Source organism: Mus musculus, chromosome 18 (genome assembly GCF_000001635.26).
Source record: "Mus musculus strain C57BL/6J chromosome 18, GRCm38.p6 C57BL/6J".
NCBI lineage: Eukaryota > Metazoa > Chordata > Mammalia > Rodentia > Muridae > Mus > Mus musculus.
This window is the reverse complement of record NC_000084.6, coordinates 34,535,014-34,552,532: the sequence shown is the minus strand read 5'-3', so window position 1 is coordinate 34,552,532 and position 17,519 is coordinate 34,535,014. Positions and strand designations below refer to the sequence as shown.

Sequence of the window (17,519 nt, the reverse complement as noted above, 5' to 3'; positions counted from 1 at the left end):
TTACAGATTGCTTTTCTGTTGCCTCACCCTGAGAAGAGCAGCCTGGTTTGAATGACCAGGGCATCAGCCCTGGAGATTGCTCAGGGGTGGGGGTCTATTCTCCTCCTCTCCTCTCCTCTCCTCTCCTCTCCTCTCCTCTCCTCTCCTCTCCTCTCCTCTCCTCTCCTCTCCTCTCCTCTCCTCTCCTCTCCTCTCCTCTCCTCTGTAGGATTCTTTCCTCCGATCGGTCGGTCTGTCGGTCGGTTGTAGGGAGAGGAGTGGGACCAGAAGCTTAGAGCTGAATTTTAACCCTTTGAAGTGGGTCTTGCTTTCATTTTGTTTTGTTTTGTTTTTTTTCTCAACCTCGTGTTTTCTGTCACCACTGAGAATCACAGGCAGTTTGTGGTGTGGGACTAGGGTTCCCTTAGGGTAGCGTGTTCCCTCCTCTGCCTTCAGCAGTATCCCCTCTTGAAACTTTGACCTCTAATGAATACATAATGATTTGGTTTTTGTTTTTGTTTTTTTCCTTTGAGTGCCCCTTGGAGAATTAGAAGTCTGCCCTCCCCAGTCAGCAGGTGCTGGGCCAGCTGCTTTAACTTTCTAAGGAAGGCTTTTGCAAGTCAAAAGTGAAGGTCTTTATTCAGGAGAAGGGCTGAGAAATATAACTCTCTCACTTGTAGAGGAGCGAGGAGGAAGACACCTTTTACTGCATATGAATGGTTCTCGCTCTTCAAAGCTGTCCCGGTGGTTTTAGCGTTGCTGGAGACTCTGGGCTCCCTACAGGGGAAATGGTTGTAAAGGGGAGAATTTGAATTTATGAGGTGACAGGTCTGAATTCAAATCCACCTCCCCGTTGTTTCTTTCAGGTTGGGGCCCTTGCCCTCTCTGAGTCGCTATAAGAGGGAATGATCATAGCCTTTAAACATGGGGTGTTTTTGAGGGGGTATAGAGCTGAACCCAGGGCTTTGTGCATGCTGCTTGTGCATCCTACCTGGAGCCATACCTGAGCCCCCGCTAATTTTAACTCTTTAATTAGATGTTCTGAAGACTGATGGAGAGGGTCATTTGTCTAATACCCTTCTTTCTCATCGTGGTTCCTGTACCCTGAAAGATCATCAAACTTCTATCTGAGTTTATGTCAGTGGGACAGCCTGGCAGGCTCTGGAAAACAGACTTCAGGGGCTTTGTTTGCTTGTTTTTTTTTTTGTTTGTTTTTTTTGTTTTTTTTTGTTTTTTTTCGGAGTCCTAATTCTGCTCACATCGGAGTTCAACTGGGAAGGACGAGAAGACAGCAGTGGGGAAGAGTCTGATCGGGGCTTGTGACTAAACATAAGTGCATTTTCTAGTCTGAACCAAAAATACACGAGTCCACTTTCCTGGTAAAGTGAGTGGCTCAGGGGCAAGCTTCCCTCACTGAATTCCCCCTTCCAGTGGATTCTCAAGTCCACTATGGAACTGCGGGTTCCATCTGCCTGTTTCCCCGACTCTGAACCTATTGAACATGTGCGTTTTATTTTGTCACCTTAATGGTAGCCAGCTCGTTAGGGAAGCGCCGAGAGGAAAGGGCAGCAGGGTTGTAACTGATGAGTTTGAATGAGGCTGGCAGGAAGGTGATGGATGTGAAGAAATCTAAATTCCTTTAGTTCCTGGCTGAGCGTCCATGCGGCAGGTTGGTAGCTATGACAGTTGATGACTTTGGAGACAAGATGGATGAGGGTGGGGGAGACTTGCAAGAAGACACCAGCATTTTTTTTGGGGGGGGGGGGTTCAGCAACTTTCCCCAGAATTCTTTTTTTCTTTGTGTTTTCTTAGCAAAAACTCCTCTATAGCTCCACAGGAACCACAAGGCGTGTTCTCCTGGGTGCCTTAAACAACGCAGCAGGGGTGGCTTTGTTTCTGGACACCTCCGTTCCGAGAGTATTGGGATACATCAACTCAGTGTGGGCTCAGGAGGTAGGGGTGGAATGCTGGGGTGGCAGGTGCCTTGGATGGAAATTCTGTTATGGATACAGGGAGAAAACGGAATCTGTTCATTTCCCTAACGTAGCTTCACAGCTCGAATCGAGTGTCAGGCTGCGTACTTTGAAATCCACATTTATCTAGGGTTGACACTCAGGATCACACAATTTCGAGCTCTAGTTTTTACTTTCCAGGAAATCAGTCTTTCCCTGGGCTGCCTGCTCAAAGCCTTTGCCCTCTAGTTTGTCTCTCTGCTGTCCCTGCCATCACAGCCTCGTCTACACCCACCGCCTTTCTCTGCTGTCACTGTTATGCAAGCCTTTGCTTCGAAGTAGGCCACGGAGAAAAGTGTTTCTATAGGTTCCCCGTTGTATCTGCTCTCCAACACACGTAGGGGTTTAAAAACTGGAAGCTATAGAGGTCAGACCGGGCCAGGATAGGCCTTAAAGGCAACTTGCTCACGGTGTCTTTCATGATACCAACTTCCTTAGTGAGCATTCCACTACAACCTGAAACTGAAAACAGTTTAAAATGAGCTGATTGTTAGAGCTGGAGTGTTTGTTGTTCATTCAGCGGTTAAGAATATGCACTCTTGGGCTGGAGGCATGGCTCGGTGGTTAAGAGCACTGGCTGCTCTTCCAGAGGCCCTGAGTTCAATTCCCAGCAACTTCGTGGTGGCTCACAGCCAAAATAAATTATATATATATATATATATATATATATATATATTTTTTTTTTTTTTTTTTTAAAAGAAAAAGAATATGTACTGTTCTTGGGCCTGAGTTCCATTCCTAGCAGCCCGGTCAGGTCGCTCACAATCATCTCTAACTCCATTTCCAAAGGAATCTAAAGCCTGCTGGCCTCCTTGGGGACCCACGTGCATTAGCACCACCCCCACATAATGCACATAATTCAAATTAAAAGATAAACTGATTATTCCTTCAGGCACTTAAGAAGTAACACTTCTTTCCAATGGCCACAATATTTGTTTATTGTAGGCAAGTACAAACGAAACAGAAACAGACTTTACAACAAAACCCCGGGAGCGCTGCCTGCTCTTGGCAGTCCCTTCACTTGCCTGCCGGCAGGAATCCTGACCAGTCTGGGCAGCTTCCCTGGGCTGTGAAATTCAGTTAGGAACCCAGTGGCTTGGGGAAGAGGCAAGCAGCTTTGTGGGCTATCACCAAGAGGGGTGATATTCAGAGATGACCTTTGGAAGAAGTCAAAGTGTGAATGCGGGAAGCCGAATCCACAGCTATCCTAGACCACTGTCCCGGGCCAGGTCTTGAGGCGCGGACACCCTAGGAGGTCTACGTTAGGAGGGTAAACACTTCGAATGAATCCCAAGTTCAAAGGGCTTGCTCACTCCCCAAGCTGCTTAAGTCACTCTGAATTACACCCAAACCTGTGCTTATTCTTTTCCTGTTACTTTATTTTTATTGTTTTGTTGTTTGTTGTTTTTCTGTGTAGCCCTGGCTGCCCTGGAACTCACTCCATAGACCAGGCTGGCCTCTTAAGTGCTGGGATTAAAGGCATGTCCCACCACTACCTGGCTTGATGTTTAGTTTTATTTATTTAACCCCCGCCTCCCAACACACATACAAGGTTTCTCTGTGTAACAGAGCCCTGGCTGTTCTGAACTCTGTAGACCAGGCTGGCCTCGAACTCACAGAGATGAACCCGCTTCTCTGCAGCTGGGACTAGAGGGAGCACCAGCTGGGACTAGAGGGAGCACCACCACACCCAGCTGTTTTTGCTTTTTGAGTCAGCCTGGCCTCATTCTCCGTCTATAGCTGAACCTGAGCTCAATTCTCAGCATCCATATGGCGGCTCAGCCATCTGTAGCTCCAGCTCTCCTTCTGACTTCCACCGCCTGCGTATGCCGTATAGACACACATACAGGCACAGCATTTATACACATAAATTAAGATAAATATTTAAAGAAAAAAGGGAAGTCCCACCTAGATATACCCTAGAAGCATTTATTGCAAATAAAACTGAGTCTCCAGTTTGGGAAAAACACACAGCAGAGATGTTCTCTGGTTCTTCTAGGATCTTGTCTGGAAAGCCCTGGTCGCCTGTCCATTTGGTGTTGTTTTGGATCTGAGGATTGCTAATGAGGTAGAAAGATCCATGGTCATCCTGGGTCCTGGTTTCCCTAGACTGTAACTTGGGGTGAGGGGAGGATTTTTTAGAGTGCATAAGCAGATGAGAAACCCAGCTAACAACCTCCTTGTAGGAGAAAGCTGGTCCCTGCCCCAGGTCTCCTATGTGTTTGTCTGCACTTGGTCACAGGTGGGAACAAAACGCTTACCTTTTTTAAATGTAAGTTTTTACTTTATTATTTTATATGTATAAATGTCTGTCTGTGCACATTTGTGCCTGGTGGTCACAGAGACCAGGCAAGGACATTGGATCCCCTGGAACTAGAAGTACAGATGGCTCACAGCCATCAAGTGGGTGCTGTGAAGTGAGCCAGTCCTCTGGAGGGCCAGCCAGGGCCCTTAACCACTGAGCCATCTCTCCCGCCCCCAGAATTCCTTTCCTTTAACTTCTCTTCCCTCGCACTCCCAGCAGCACAGCTGGGTGGAACGGTATCTGAAACTTAATGGAATACGGTTCTTCCAGGCTCCTCTGAATGTGCACCCAAATCAAACTCCCTCTTTAACAAGCTGCTTAAGTCCAAGAGTAACTGCGCAGGAAAGGCTGGGTCCACAAGCCAGGAGAACAAGGTTCCGATTTCACTCCTGCGAAGAAGATGCTTAAAGATCATCCATCTACCCCGCCTATCGTGGAAGGTCTACAGGCTAACCCACCTATCGTGGAAGGTCTACAGGCCAACCCTGTGATGTCCCAATTGTTTTCCAGTCTGTGTCCCCTAGGCCAGAAGTTCAGGCTCTATCTCCACTGTCCTGCAACTAGGCAGCACGTGAATTTGTGGTGGTGTTACCAGGCACTGTCCTTGCCCCTGCCCCGGGGCCTGGCACTACCTACAGGGCGTGTGCAGTAGTATCTGCTCACCACACGCCTGCACTGGCCACACTTGACAGTGCAACACCACTGAAAGTTGCAGTCACAGCTGCTCACGGCCTCTGCTCTCCTCTCCTCCACCTGCAGCCCGCACTCCGTGCACAGGCGCCCACAGCTGCGCTGCTCCCGCCGGGAAGCACTGCGGGCATTCTGCAGGCACTCCCTCCCCTCTGTGCCCTGGATGCTCAGGCTGGCGTTGCGGTTGCAGTAGTCAGGAGACCCCTCTAAGAAGATCAGCTCAGCCTCTGTGCTGGGAAGGAAGGCCTCCGTGAGAGCCCAGCGGCCCTCGGCTCTGTTGCCAGCCCTTAGCTGGCGCTTGTCCATCTCAATTTTCAGCGCGCGGTCATACTTGGCCTTTAGGTAATTTCCCATCTGCCGGAAGTCAGCCAGCTGCAGCCAACACGTCTGGATGCTGCAGCTTCCTGAGATGCCATGACACTTGCAGGTCCTTTTCGTGGAGGCCCTCACTGCCTTGGGGAGTGGGGGTGGGGGAGGGGAAGGAGGAGGAGGAGAGGGAGAACACGAAGAATAACTTGGTGGAGAAGGCCAGTGGCTAGCAAGCAAATGGAATATCCTAGAGCTGTGCTTCCTAGCTTTGGAGACCTATCTGGATTATTGGGGATGGGGCACTCCTAACCCTGTCTTAGGTCTTTTCAGGGAGACTGGTCAGGGTTAAGGGGTTAGGACCAGGAGCTGGCCAAGTGCTAAGAAGATGACGGAAGCCAGGAACATAGATAGGGTCCTGGTTCAAGCCCATCACTTCTTCAGTGTGTTTCCTGGCCCAGTTGTAACAAGTATTGGCAGGGCCCAAGGGTAGAGAGTACTTGCTTAGTATTGTGAGGCTCAGAATTTAGTTTCCGGCACCTCATAAACCCCCAAAAGGAAACCAAAACAGACCACAGACCGGTCAAAGAAACACTTTGTAAATTGTAAAAGAAATTGCAACCTCAGGGGACTGAAGAGAGGCTCAGCAGTTAAGAGCACTGGCCACTGACTCTTCCAGAGGACGTAGGTTCAATTCCCAGCACCCACACTGTCTGTAACTCCAGCGTCAGGGTATCTGACACCCACACACAGACACACATGCAGGCAAAACACCAGTGTCCATAAAATAAAAATAAGTCATTTTAAAAAATTACCTCAGTTACTGTATCTCTTTTGAAGCCTGGAGCTAGACATGTCATGGCAATTGTGGTGGTTTGTCTGTCCCCTGTCACTCTATTCTGTCTCCTCCACCCCCTGACGCTCGCTCACACACTCTCAGAAGGGAACTCCTGGTGTCTGAACCCATTTTCTCTCAAGGCAGCAGATGGGGTTGCCTTGAAAGTGCCTCTCTCCGGCCATGGTGACCAGAATATCCAGGAGGAGGCTCCCAGGAACATTTCAATGATTTTTGTTCTAAGTCCAACTTGCTTCCAGATTTGAGTTCACAATGTTACCCTACCAGAACCTTGGTGAAAATTAGATTCTACTGTCCCAACTTCTCAAACCCCAGGCAGACTTTAGGGCAAAAGTAGGCCTCTACGAATGTCTCAGCATAAAATGTCTTAGCATAAAAGTGGCTAAAATCTTTTTAAGGCCTTGTGGCTCATGTTTGTAATCCCAGCACTTGGGAGGGTAAGGTAAGAGAAATGCCATGAGTTCAAGGACTATATAGTGAATTACCAGGCAAGCCAGGGCTACCTAAAAGACCCCATTTTGGAGAACACACACACACACATACACATACACACACACACACACTCTGCATGGAAGCAAGATTTATCAACTGTGTTGTCTCAGACGTGCCACTTGGCTTTGGCTTAGCTATCTTTGTCAGGCAGAAAACAGAGTTCTTCCTGAACGGCTTTGGGGATGAGTGAGACAGTGCTTGATGACTGTGAGGAGCTGTTGTCAAAACTGGGTGACTCCCATACGCACCAGTCTGCCGGCCCTGTTGTTGTGAAGGTTCACCAGGGCTCTGGCATCCTTCCCTTTCTCCAAACTGTCCACGAAGAGTCTGGAGATTTTTTCCCCGAACTCCACGTTGTCGCTGCAGCCTCCCCAGATCCAGCCATGGCCACCTACACACAAGGAAAGGAGTTCTGCACACCTTTCAGCTACATCCCAGGGGAAGAGCTAAACCTAGGAGGACCTGCCAAAGCTGTGTGTATCTGATGCTGAGGCAGGGGAATGGAGATGCTTGGAGTGGGTGGGTGGGGTCTTGTGCTCCCTAGCTGTCTCTCGGCTGCTAGGTTCTCTCTACCCACAGGAAGCAGGCGCGTGTGATAACCTGGGTGCCTCAGAGGTTCTTTGTAGCTCAAACATTCTGGATCTCTATAATATTGGAGCCTCCTCCGCCCTCATTGGCAGCAGGCCTGGGTCTTCAGGGGTCTGTAAATAGTGGGGTAGCTTTGGATGAGGACAAGCTCTTCTTGTACCAGGGCTGGTCTCCAACTCCCCCAGGCTTCTCACTCCGTGTGTCTCTCCTTCCTTGGTTTTAGAGAACCTTTCTAATTCCTGGTCTCATCAATTCATGAACTCCCAGGAGGGAAGGGATTGCTAGAGTCTGGGATTCAAGAGAGCTGAGGCCAGAGGCTGTTTTTAAAAGATTCTGTCTGTGCTCAGCACTGCAGCTCCTACCACTTCCCGCCTGCATCGGAGAGCAAGTTTGTTACCTGTTTTTCCATTTTGTGACTCGTCACAGCCGCAGTTTTCCAAGTCACCCATGCTGCAGTTCTTGGTGACTGCGTACATGATGGCAGCAGAGCGGATGGCATGAATGAAGGATGTCTCTCTCGTGGCTTTGGGGAGGAACAGGGGCTGACTGTGTGAATCCTCATTAGCCCAAAGCAGAGACCTTGGTAAGACAGTGCTGCTCAACAGCTCTTGCCGTTCCCACCCCCACCCATTGTGTTAAGGTGTTCCTCGCCCTCAGAGCAGGCTGCACTTCATCCAGGCAGGAATGGACATCCCGTGCTACTGATGGGGAAGTGGCAATGTAAAGAACTACAAAGCTAAGGCTACTTACTGGCCAGCTGTGGTTTTCGGATCAGGAGTTCACTCACCTAAAGTCTAGCCTAGATTTCTGTCCTCTAGTACACACGTAGTGAGATCAGCTGCAAGGCTGGCATAGGTAAATGACAATGACCTTTTATTTCTGAGCACAGAGTTGGTGTATGTGTGTGTGTACATGTATGGATGGATGCATGTGTCTATATACATGTGCAGAGGCCCAAGATCAATTGTCTTCCCGTGTTCTACTCTGTCTTACTTTGTGGTAGTGTCTCTCACTGAATCTAGCCCAGTGGCTGGCTAGACTGTCTGGTCAGTAAGGCCCTGGGCTCCTCCTGTCTCTGTTTTCAAGAGACAGGATTTTAGGTGTGTGCTACCACACCCAGATCCCAACCAAGTCCTCATGCTTGTGCAGTGCTTGACCCATCTCCCATCCAGTGCCATCTCCCCGCACCCCTGATGTCTTAGTTTACAAACACTTCCTAGTCTACCTGCAGGTTCCATGGGAAGGCAGCTCTTCCTGCCCAGTTATCTCCTTTATACTCTCCTAACTCTTCTCAGCAACTCTATTGCTTCTGTAAAAAGGTTTTCCGTATAAACTACTGCCCCTAATTATAAGCATGCACATGTACACACACACACACACACACACACATGCACCTGCATAAACATACACACACATATACACACAGAAACACAGACACTTTCAGACATACATATATATGCACATATACACACATACACCACTCATACCCACAGACCCACACATATACACACACATCACAGACATACACATATACACCACACACACATAAATATACATACATTGCACATGCACACACATATTTTACATATGCATGCACATATACATACATCACTCCTACACACTACACACACACATATACACACATACAAATCACATACACATATACACATGACACACATATATACACACATATACATCACATACACATATACACATCACACACATATAAACACCACAGATGCACACACTGCACACACAACCACTTGAGGCAAACTCATTCTGATCTTTTGTCACAGGCCTTCGTGATGATGGGACAAACGTGGCTCCTTTGAGGGCTCCATGTTCCCTTTCTCCATTTTTACTTCACTTCATGAAAATCAGAGCAAGGTGAATGTATATAAGCACTCCACTGCAGACATGAATCAGAACCTGCCATAACATTTGTAATAATACCTTTCTGGTCGTTTCAGTCAACCCTCAGAATACCCACGGGGCCTGTGGGATGGCTCAGGGGGTCAGGGCATTGCATCCAAGCCTGGTGACCTGAGTTCAGTCCCTCAAGTCCCTCCCAATGCCCCCCCCCCCAAACATGCCCCCTAGTGAATACATAAATGGTACAAAACCCTTTTCGAGCAGCGTTTTCTGAAGCCCCCTCCTCCATGTGTTGAGAGAGGGAAAGACCCTCACTCATCACTCAGGGTCACACAGCAAGGAAACCGTCTCAGGAGCCAGCCGGTCACTTTCCTATTTCCCTCCGCACACACATCTCATGTACGCATGCGCGACCAGCCCATAGCGAGGTGTGGTCCCACGAAAACTTACCAGCTCGCAGCCTGTTGTGGGTTGAAAACTGAAAAGCATGCTCAGGACAATTCCACCGTTCCCAGGCAAACTGGAACTTACACTCTTCGATGCCAATCTGAGCTCCCAAGGCCACACTGGCGGTGTAGGTCAGATAGGCCTGTGCCAGAGAAAGGGCTGTGAGCTTCCCTGGGTGCAGGTCGTGTAGGCTCCGGGAGAAAACAGAACTCAGATAGCTGCCCAGTAAGAAACCAGCCTGGGACCTGGGGACATTGATCAGTGGTGGAGGCTTGCCTACCCATACACAAGACCCTAGGTTAACACAACCAAAATTAAACAGTGCTGTATTTCTGGGTGAGAGGTCCCCGATCCTCTTTTCTGTCCCCAGAAGAGTTCTATCAGAGACTCCAGAGGATAAAAAAACAGGAGAGGTGTAAGACCATCCTACCTTGGGACGGGTTATCAGGAAGTTGTTCACTGACCTACCAAAAAGAAAACCTGAGGTGAGCGGGGCTGAGGCAGTGGGCGACTTCCTTGGTGGGGACTAAAGGCTGGAGAGTGACTTACCAGGCAGAAGCACCCAGGGCTGGATAGCACATGCCCGCAGCCACCCACAGCATTAACAAGTGTCCCATGGTCCTGCCCAGTCCGGGAACCAGGACCAAGCGCAGAGAAGTAAGGCCGGCAGAGCCTTTCTTGGTATTTATGTGGGCAAGTTCACAGTAGCCAAGAGGGAAACATCAGCAGCCCATCTCATTGGCAGAACCCTGGGAGCCACTGACCTAACGGGGATCAAAGAGGAGGGTCTTAGCCCGAAGCCTTCAAGGAGACCACGCCCTTCTCTCCCAGACTGAGAGGGGCTGAAGCAGGTCTCCTACCCTTAGGGACATTGACTTCTTGAGAGGGCCCATTGCTTAGAATTAGGAAGCCTCCAGCAGCCTAGGCCCCTCCCCTGAACTCAGGTCACCTCTCCCCTGGGGCTTCAGGTCTTCATGTGTTAATGAGACCACGCCCTCCACCCACCCCACCCTAACCCCGATTTCCTCCCTAAGTTGTAATCAAAGAGGGACGGTTTAGGGACCCCCCTCCTACTGTCTCTACCTCTTCCCTTGGTGACTGTAGGGTGACGAAGCTGTGGAGCGGAAGCTGCCAGAGGCTGTCTCTGCCACCGTTTCTTCCACTAAGAGCTGGTGTATATTTCCTTCATTTCTCCAGTTTTTAAATTACTTACAATCATTGTGTCACCAGGGCTATATTTGAAAAGACCACCACCTTTCTTTCCTTTCCTTTCCTTTCCTTTCCTTTCCTTTCCTTTCCTTTCCTTTCTTTTCTTAAAATTTATTTATTTTATGTACATGAGTACACTGTCGCTGTGTTCAGACACACCAGAAGAGGGCATTGGATCCCATTGCAGATGGTTGTATGTCACCATGTGGTTGCTGGGAATTGAACTCAGGACCTCTGGAAGAGCAGTCAGGGCTCTTAACAGCTGAGCTATCTCTCCAGCTGGCTACCTTTATTTCTGTTACCGACACCACCTTGTGGATGAGAGGTACTGGGTGTTAAATTTAGCAACTCCTGCATGCTAAGCACACTCTACTGCTGAGTGACACCCGCAGCCTCCTCTAATGCTGCTTTGTCACGAGGGTTTCAGCTACTTAGACAGAAACCTGTCTTTCAGATTCGTCAGTGGGCTCAGTACCTTAGAGAGCAGCTGGATAAACGAAGGAAGGAAAGGTGGGGCTCTAATAGGACTCGGGCACCATTAGAGACAGGGGCAGAGTGACATCAACTCCTCCCGAGGGCTGCGGAGGCAAGATTAGTTCAGGGGAAAGCAAGATGGGAAAACAATCTCGGCCTCTGTTCTGTGACCCGCACACACTTCAGATCATGCCTAGGCATATTCGGCTCACCTGCCACACATCAAAGAAGCTTTAGAATTCACGAGTCTGCAGGATTCAAAATAGGGGTCAGCCATGGTGGCAGTCTGCAAAATGGTTATTCTTCAGTGATAAGATAATTATGAAAAAATAGTGTCTAGAGACATGTAGCAATCTTATGCAATAATTTATAGTATGTTTAATTTTTTTTAAATGGGCTTTTCTTCGGTTTCTTTTTTTCCCTTCTCACTTTTCTAGGAGTCCTTGCTGGATGAGAAGTCTGTCTCCTGGCCACAGCTTGCACCGTGGGCTTCATTGCTGGGGAAAGAGACATTCCAGATTGAAGGCACCTGGGCAAAGCTTTCTGAGTTTGCTTCAGTGTCCCTTTCTCTGTCCCTACTTTTCTTAATTAAAAAAAAAAAATCTGTTATTTAACCTTCACTTCTTAGGAATAGGCTTGATTTTGGGGTGACTTCCTAGGCTGGGGAGGGATGGTTAATAGCATCTCAGTGTTGTACCCCACAGCCCCTTAAACCAGACTTTTAGCCTGGTTCTGCTCTGTCTCGTGTGAGGGGTAGGCCTGCTCTGTCTTGTGTGAGGGGTAGGTCTGCTCTGATTCCTTTGTGCTGTTGGATAGAGAAGATCTTAACCTATTGCTCAGGCTGGCTTGGAACACACTATGCAGTCCAAGCCTGCTTCAAACTTGTCATCCTCCTGCCTCGGTTTCTAGAATGCTAGGATTGGAGTCAGTGTCATCAGGTCTAGCTGGCTAGGTCTTATTTTTCTGTGTACCACCCTGCATGTGGTGCTTAGTGGGTACTTTATATATATATAAAAAAAACCTTCTATATTCTAGAAAGCAGAGAAGAAAGTGGGGCGCTTTTGTCTGCATGTTCGTGTGTGTGTGTGTGCACATACTTTGTGCTTGCTTCTGCTCAGATTCAATAAACATTACACGGTTTATTTTTATATAATTGTTTAAAAGATTTGTTCAATTATTTTATGTGTGTGAGTGTTTTGCTTAGGTGTATGTTTGTGCATCACATATATGCCTGGTGCCCCTGCAGGTCAGAAGAGGGCATTGGATTCTCTTTTATAAACAGTTGTGAGCTGTCATGTGGGTACTGGGAATGGAACCTGGTTCCTTTGGAAGGGCAGCAGTGTTCTTAACCACTGAGCCATCTTTGGAATCTCAAGATCTTATAGTTTCTTAACAAATGAGCCCATGTGGACTCCGTTTCTTCATCATTGAACTGAGGATGTGGGGAACAAGAGCGATTCACAGCTCTCTTATACACCACACTCTCGTGGTAAGGGTTACAGAATATGGGTGGGACTGGGTTTCCACGTGGTTAAGAGAATGTGCTTCCTTGCAGAGGACCCTGGTTTAAGTCTCAGCACACATGTGGTGGCTGGCAAACCTCTGTAGCCCTAGCTCCAGGAGTTTCTACGCCCTCTTTTGACCTCCAAGGAAACCAAGCGTGCATGCGTAATACATATGTACATACATGCAGACAAACTTACACAAAACAAAATAAATAAACCTATTTTTAAAAAAGATTTACAGAAGTTGTTAATTCCAGAATGACTGTAGGCTGTGAGCATGAATCTTCTTACTCATGTTTGAATCCTGCTGTGGGCAATACATAGATTTTTTTTTAAAGGTTTATTTATATCTAAGTACACTGTAGCTGTCTTCAGACACACCAGAAGAGGGCGTCAGATCTCATTATGAATGGTTGTGAGCCACCATGTGGTTGCTGGGATTTGAACTCAGGACCTTTGGAAGAGCAGTCAGTGCTCTTACCCGCTGAGCCATTTCACCAGCCTCCAGCCAGTGCTCTTAATCACCAAGCCATCTCTCCCTGTAACTCACCTTTTAATAACGACTGTATACCATCTTTCTCACAACATTTCTGAGAACGACCACTCTCAAGAGTCAAGTAAGCCGCATGCGGCATGCTGTGAGAGCCTAGGCTCTAGCCTGCCAGGAGATGGAATGAAAGAAACTATATACATAGCCCTGACTGTCCTCGAACTCACTCTATAGACCAGGCCGGCCTCAAACTCAGATCTGCCTGCCTCTGCTTCTAGCATACTTGGATTAAAACCATGAGCCATCTTACCCGCCCAACTTCCTGCTGAAGTTACCAGCAAATAGCTTTGGTTTGAGCTGGCTAGACGGCTGGCTCAGTGGGTAAAGGCACTTTCTGGCAGGCTTCATGACCTGGATTCAATCGTCAGAACACACATGGTGGAAGGAGAGAACTGACTCCTGCAAGTTGTCTTCTTACTCCTATCTGTGCACTGAACACCCCTACACACACATGCAAGGTAAATCAGTATAGACAATTTAAAACAATTACCTGTTTCAGGTATGTACCAGATTTTAACCCTCGCTAAGCAGAGGGCAACCTGTGGGAATCTCTTTTCTTTTTCACGTGGATTCTGGCGTGACAACTCAGGTCGACCAGCTTGGCAGTGAGACATTTACTCCGCTCCTCTCTTTCCTGCGTTTCAAGGAGGAGGCTATGAAGCTGATTGTGGGATTTTAGTAGTTTGCAGAAACATATGCATAAATACATCTCTCTTTCCATTCCAAAAATATTGCCCTGTGGGTTCAGGCCGGCACTGCACATTTACGGGTCCAAGATGAAGCAGGAGATAATACTATGCAGGAAGAACTTTGGCTTAGCACGGAGGGAAGCTTATAGGACTCAGTGACTCATGACCCGCTGGATGAGGAGCCGCTGTAGAGAGGACTTCCACCACCTAGTTCTGCCACCTAGTGGCCCGTAGTGGTATAACAGGCTTTTGTTGACAGGACTTCATTGAAAGTCTCTCTGAGGCAGGTCAAGTTCGCAGAATGTTCCTAAAAAGCTTATAATGTACTTGTGCATACATAGTATGTTTTAATGTTATCTATCAAGTAGGTAATGTGTGTTTACACAAAAATGTGTTTTTATCAAAGTGATTTTGCTTTGTTAGCCAAAAAAATAAAAGAACTGAAGTTGAAATATATAATATAGTAAACATGAATCTCTATCCCACTTCCTGTAAGCAAGCGTTATGAGCAGTTTGTTTGTTTGTTTGTTTGTTTGTTTTGATTTTTCGAGACAGGGTTTCTCTGTGTAGCCCTGGCTGTCCTGGAACTCACTTTGTAGACCAGGCTGGCCTCGAACTCAGAAATCTGCCTGCCTCTGCCTCCCGAGTGCGGGGATTAAAGGCCTGTGCCACCATGCCCGGCTTTATGATCAGTTTAGTGTGAATTATTTTCTCTTCACATATATTCATATATATAATCCATGTGCATGCTCCCATATATGTGGGCAGGTATGAGTGTATCATGTGCACGTGTATCTGGAGGCCCCAAGTTAACATTGTGTGTTTTCCTCACCCAATAGGTGCTCTTCACCTTATAAATTGAGGCAGGGTCTCTCACTTGAGTCCAGAAGTTGCTTTACCCACTGAACCATCTCTCCAGCTCTGCTGTTGTCTTTTGAAATAAGGCCTCACTATATAGCCCACTATATATAACCGCTGAGCCACCTCTACAATCTTTTCATTCTTAAAGTTCTTTTTTAAAAAACTATTGTAAATAGTACTTTTCCTGACTTATTTCTCAGCATTAAAACAAAAACAAAAACAAAAAAACAAAACAAAACAAAAACAATGTATAGAAAAGATACTGCTAAAAGCTTGGCCTTGTGGCACATTCCTGTAACCCTAATACTTAGGAGTTAAAGACAGAAAGATCAGAAGTTCAAAGTTATCCTCAGCTACTTTGTGAGTCATGAGACTCTGCCTCAACCCAAGATGCAGAGGAGAAAGAGGGAGAGGAGGAGAGAAAGCTGTTGATTTTGTTGATTTTCTACCCTGGCTCAATGAGTTCTCAGCTCTAAGACTTTCCCGCGGGAAGCTTTAGGATCTTTTAAGAGTTCTGTGAATAGAATCAAATGTTTTTCCTTTCACATTAATATCCTTTTATTTCTCTCTCTTGTCTATTGCTCTGGCTAAGCCCTCAAGCACTGTATGGAGCAAGAATGGAGAGAAGAGAAATACTTTTAGTATATCCCTATCCAGAATAATGCTGGCAATGGGTTTTGTAATGGCTTGAAGGCAGTTACACTCACAATGATCGTAAATGTTAACAATAACATAGTCTGAACTGATTGTCCACAGCATGAGTGAAGAACACTATAGAAGAAACCAGAGACGTTGGGCTGTGGAGAAGGACATTTACTTATTTATAGACAGGTTTCTCTGTGTAGCCTTGGCTGTCCTGGAAACCCATACACTTTTTCAAAGTCTCATTGTGATGGCTGTTCTTGGCTGTCAACTCGACTACATTTGGAATTAAAAACCTAAGGGGCTGAGCACACCTGTGAGAGAGTTTTAGCTAATAATTGGTTCATTTGCGCTTGGAAGACTCACCTGAAATTTGGATCATTTGAGGTGATGTGGGCCATGCCTTCTCATAGCAGCCTATATACAAGAGGAGAAAGAAAATTCTCTTTGCATGCTTGCCCTTGCCAGCAAGGCTGATCCTTCACTGTAGCATTAGAGCCTTTTTTTTTTTTTTCTTTTCCCAGCGTAGCCTTGGCTGTCCTGGAACTCACTCTGTAGACCAGGCTGGCCTCGAACTCAGAAATTCGCCTGCCTCTGCCTCCCGAGTGCTGGGATTAAAGGTGTGCGCCACCACACCCGGCCGGCTACTAAGATTCTTAACCTACAATTCTACCCGGAATCAAATTATGGCTAAGATGTAACAGTATAGGAAAGACAGTTTAGATCCAGTGTTGATACCTCTCTCTCACACATGTTGAGAAAGGATCTCATTTGGCTAGCCCACTGGTTTTCAGCCTTCCTGATGCTGCAGCTCTTCAAAAGTTCCTCATGTTGTGGTGACCCACAACCTTCAAATGATTTTGTTGCAGCTCCTTACCTGTAACCTTGTTAAGGTTTTGAGTTGTAATGTAAATAGTTTTGGAGATAGAGGGTTGCCAAAGGGGTCTTGACCCACAGGTTGAGACCCACTCTCAACACACCACTCACCACATAGCTGACACTTTGTAAACCAGGTTGGCTTGGAACTCAAAGAACCACCTGCCTCTGCCTCCTGAGCGCTGAGATTAAAGGCATAAATCACTACACTGGGCCTGGCCCTGAAGCCTTGAGACTCAGGTCTCCACCTGGATCCCAGGTATTGGGAATTTGGCTGTGCTCCAGCACACCTGCCTTTGTGCAGTTTCTCAAGAAGCAATTTAGCTAGGGGGAGAAGTGTGCAGGTGTGTCGGAGGCGAGCCATCTGTCTCACAGCTGGAATGAGAGGCTGCAGGCCATGCCTGTAGGGAAGTATTTCTTGCTTGAACCATAAAGCATTTGTGGACGTGTGACTAGTCAGTAAGGCTCCAGAGGCGGATGAAGGAGGATGATTAGGAAAGTCCAGATACTGGAGATCTGGGAGGACAGGGGGAGAAAGGGCTGGAGAGAGGCTCAGTGGCTAAGAACATGCTCTGCTCTTCTAGGGACCTAACCATGGTTCCCAGCATCTACACTGAGTGGTTCACAGCCTTCTGTAATTCCAGCTCTACAGGATCTGAACCTTTTGGGCCTCCTCTAGCCTCTTGCATCCAAGAACACAACCCCGTATATCTGGTTCTTTTGTTTTGCTTTGTTTTTGTTTCTGTTTGGTTTTAGTTTCCAAGACAGGGTTTCTCTGTATAGCCCTGGCCGTCCTGGAACTCACTATAGTCCAGGCTGGCCTCGAACCCAGAGATCCACTGCCTCTGACACTTGAGTACTGGGATTAAAAATATATGCCACTACTACCTGGCCACATATCTGAATCTTAAAAAATAAAGTTGAATTAAAAAGAGGTAGGGACTGTGACCAGAGGGCACTGTTTATTTTGTGATCTGATTTTGTTTTAAACTGCAGATATTTGCTTTATAATTCCATGTAACTCCCACCTCTGGCCCTCCCTCACCTTTCCCCCCTCTCTCTCTATATAAACATATATGTCATTTTCTGTGTCCTTTCTATTTTATTTTTTATTTGTGTGTGTGGAGGTGTGTGGGGGTGTGTGTGTAGTGACAGATGATAGTGAG

General features: G+C 47.2%; 1 protein-coding gene across 1 annotated transcript; it reads right to left on the bottom strand.

Annotated features, from left to right (window-relative positions):
- Positions 1-4,471: 4,471 nt before the first annotated feature.
- On the bottom strand, positions 4,472-10,206 carry Wnt8a (wingless-type MMTV integration site family, member 8A). Its single transcript, NM_009290.3, has 6 exons — positions 10,097-10,206; positions 9,978-10,011; positions 9,551-9,689; positions 7,626-7,751; positions 6,889-7,031; positions 4,472-5,439 (listed from the first exon to the last, which is right to left on the bottom strand). The coding sequence occupies exons 1-6, from the start codon at positions 10,162-10,164 to the stop codon at positions 4,885-4,887; spliced, it is 1,065 nt and encodes a 354-aa protein (NP_033316.2). The 5' UTR covers positions 10,165-10,206; the 3' UTR covers positions 4,472-4,884.
- Positions 10,207-17,519: the final 7,313 nt, after the last annotated feature.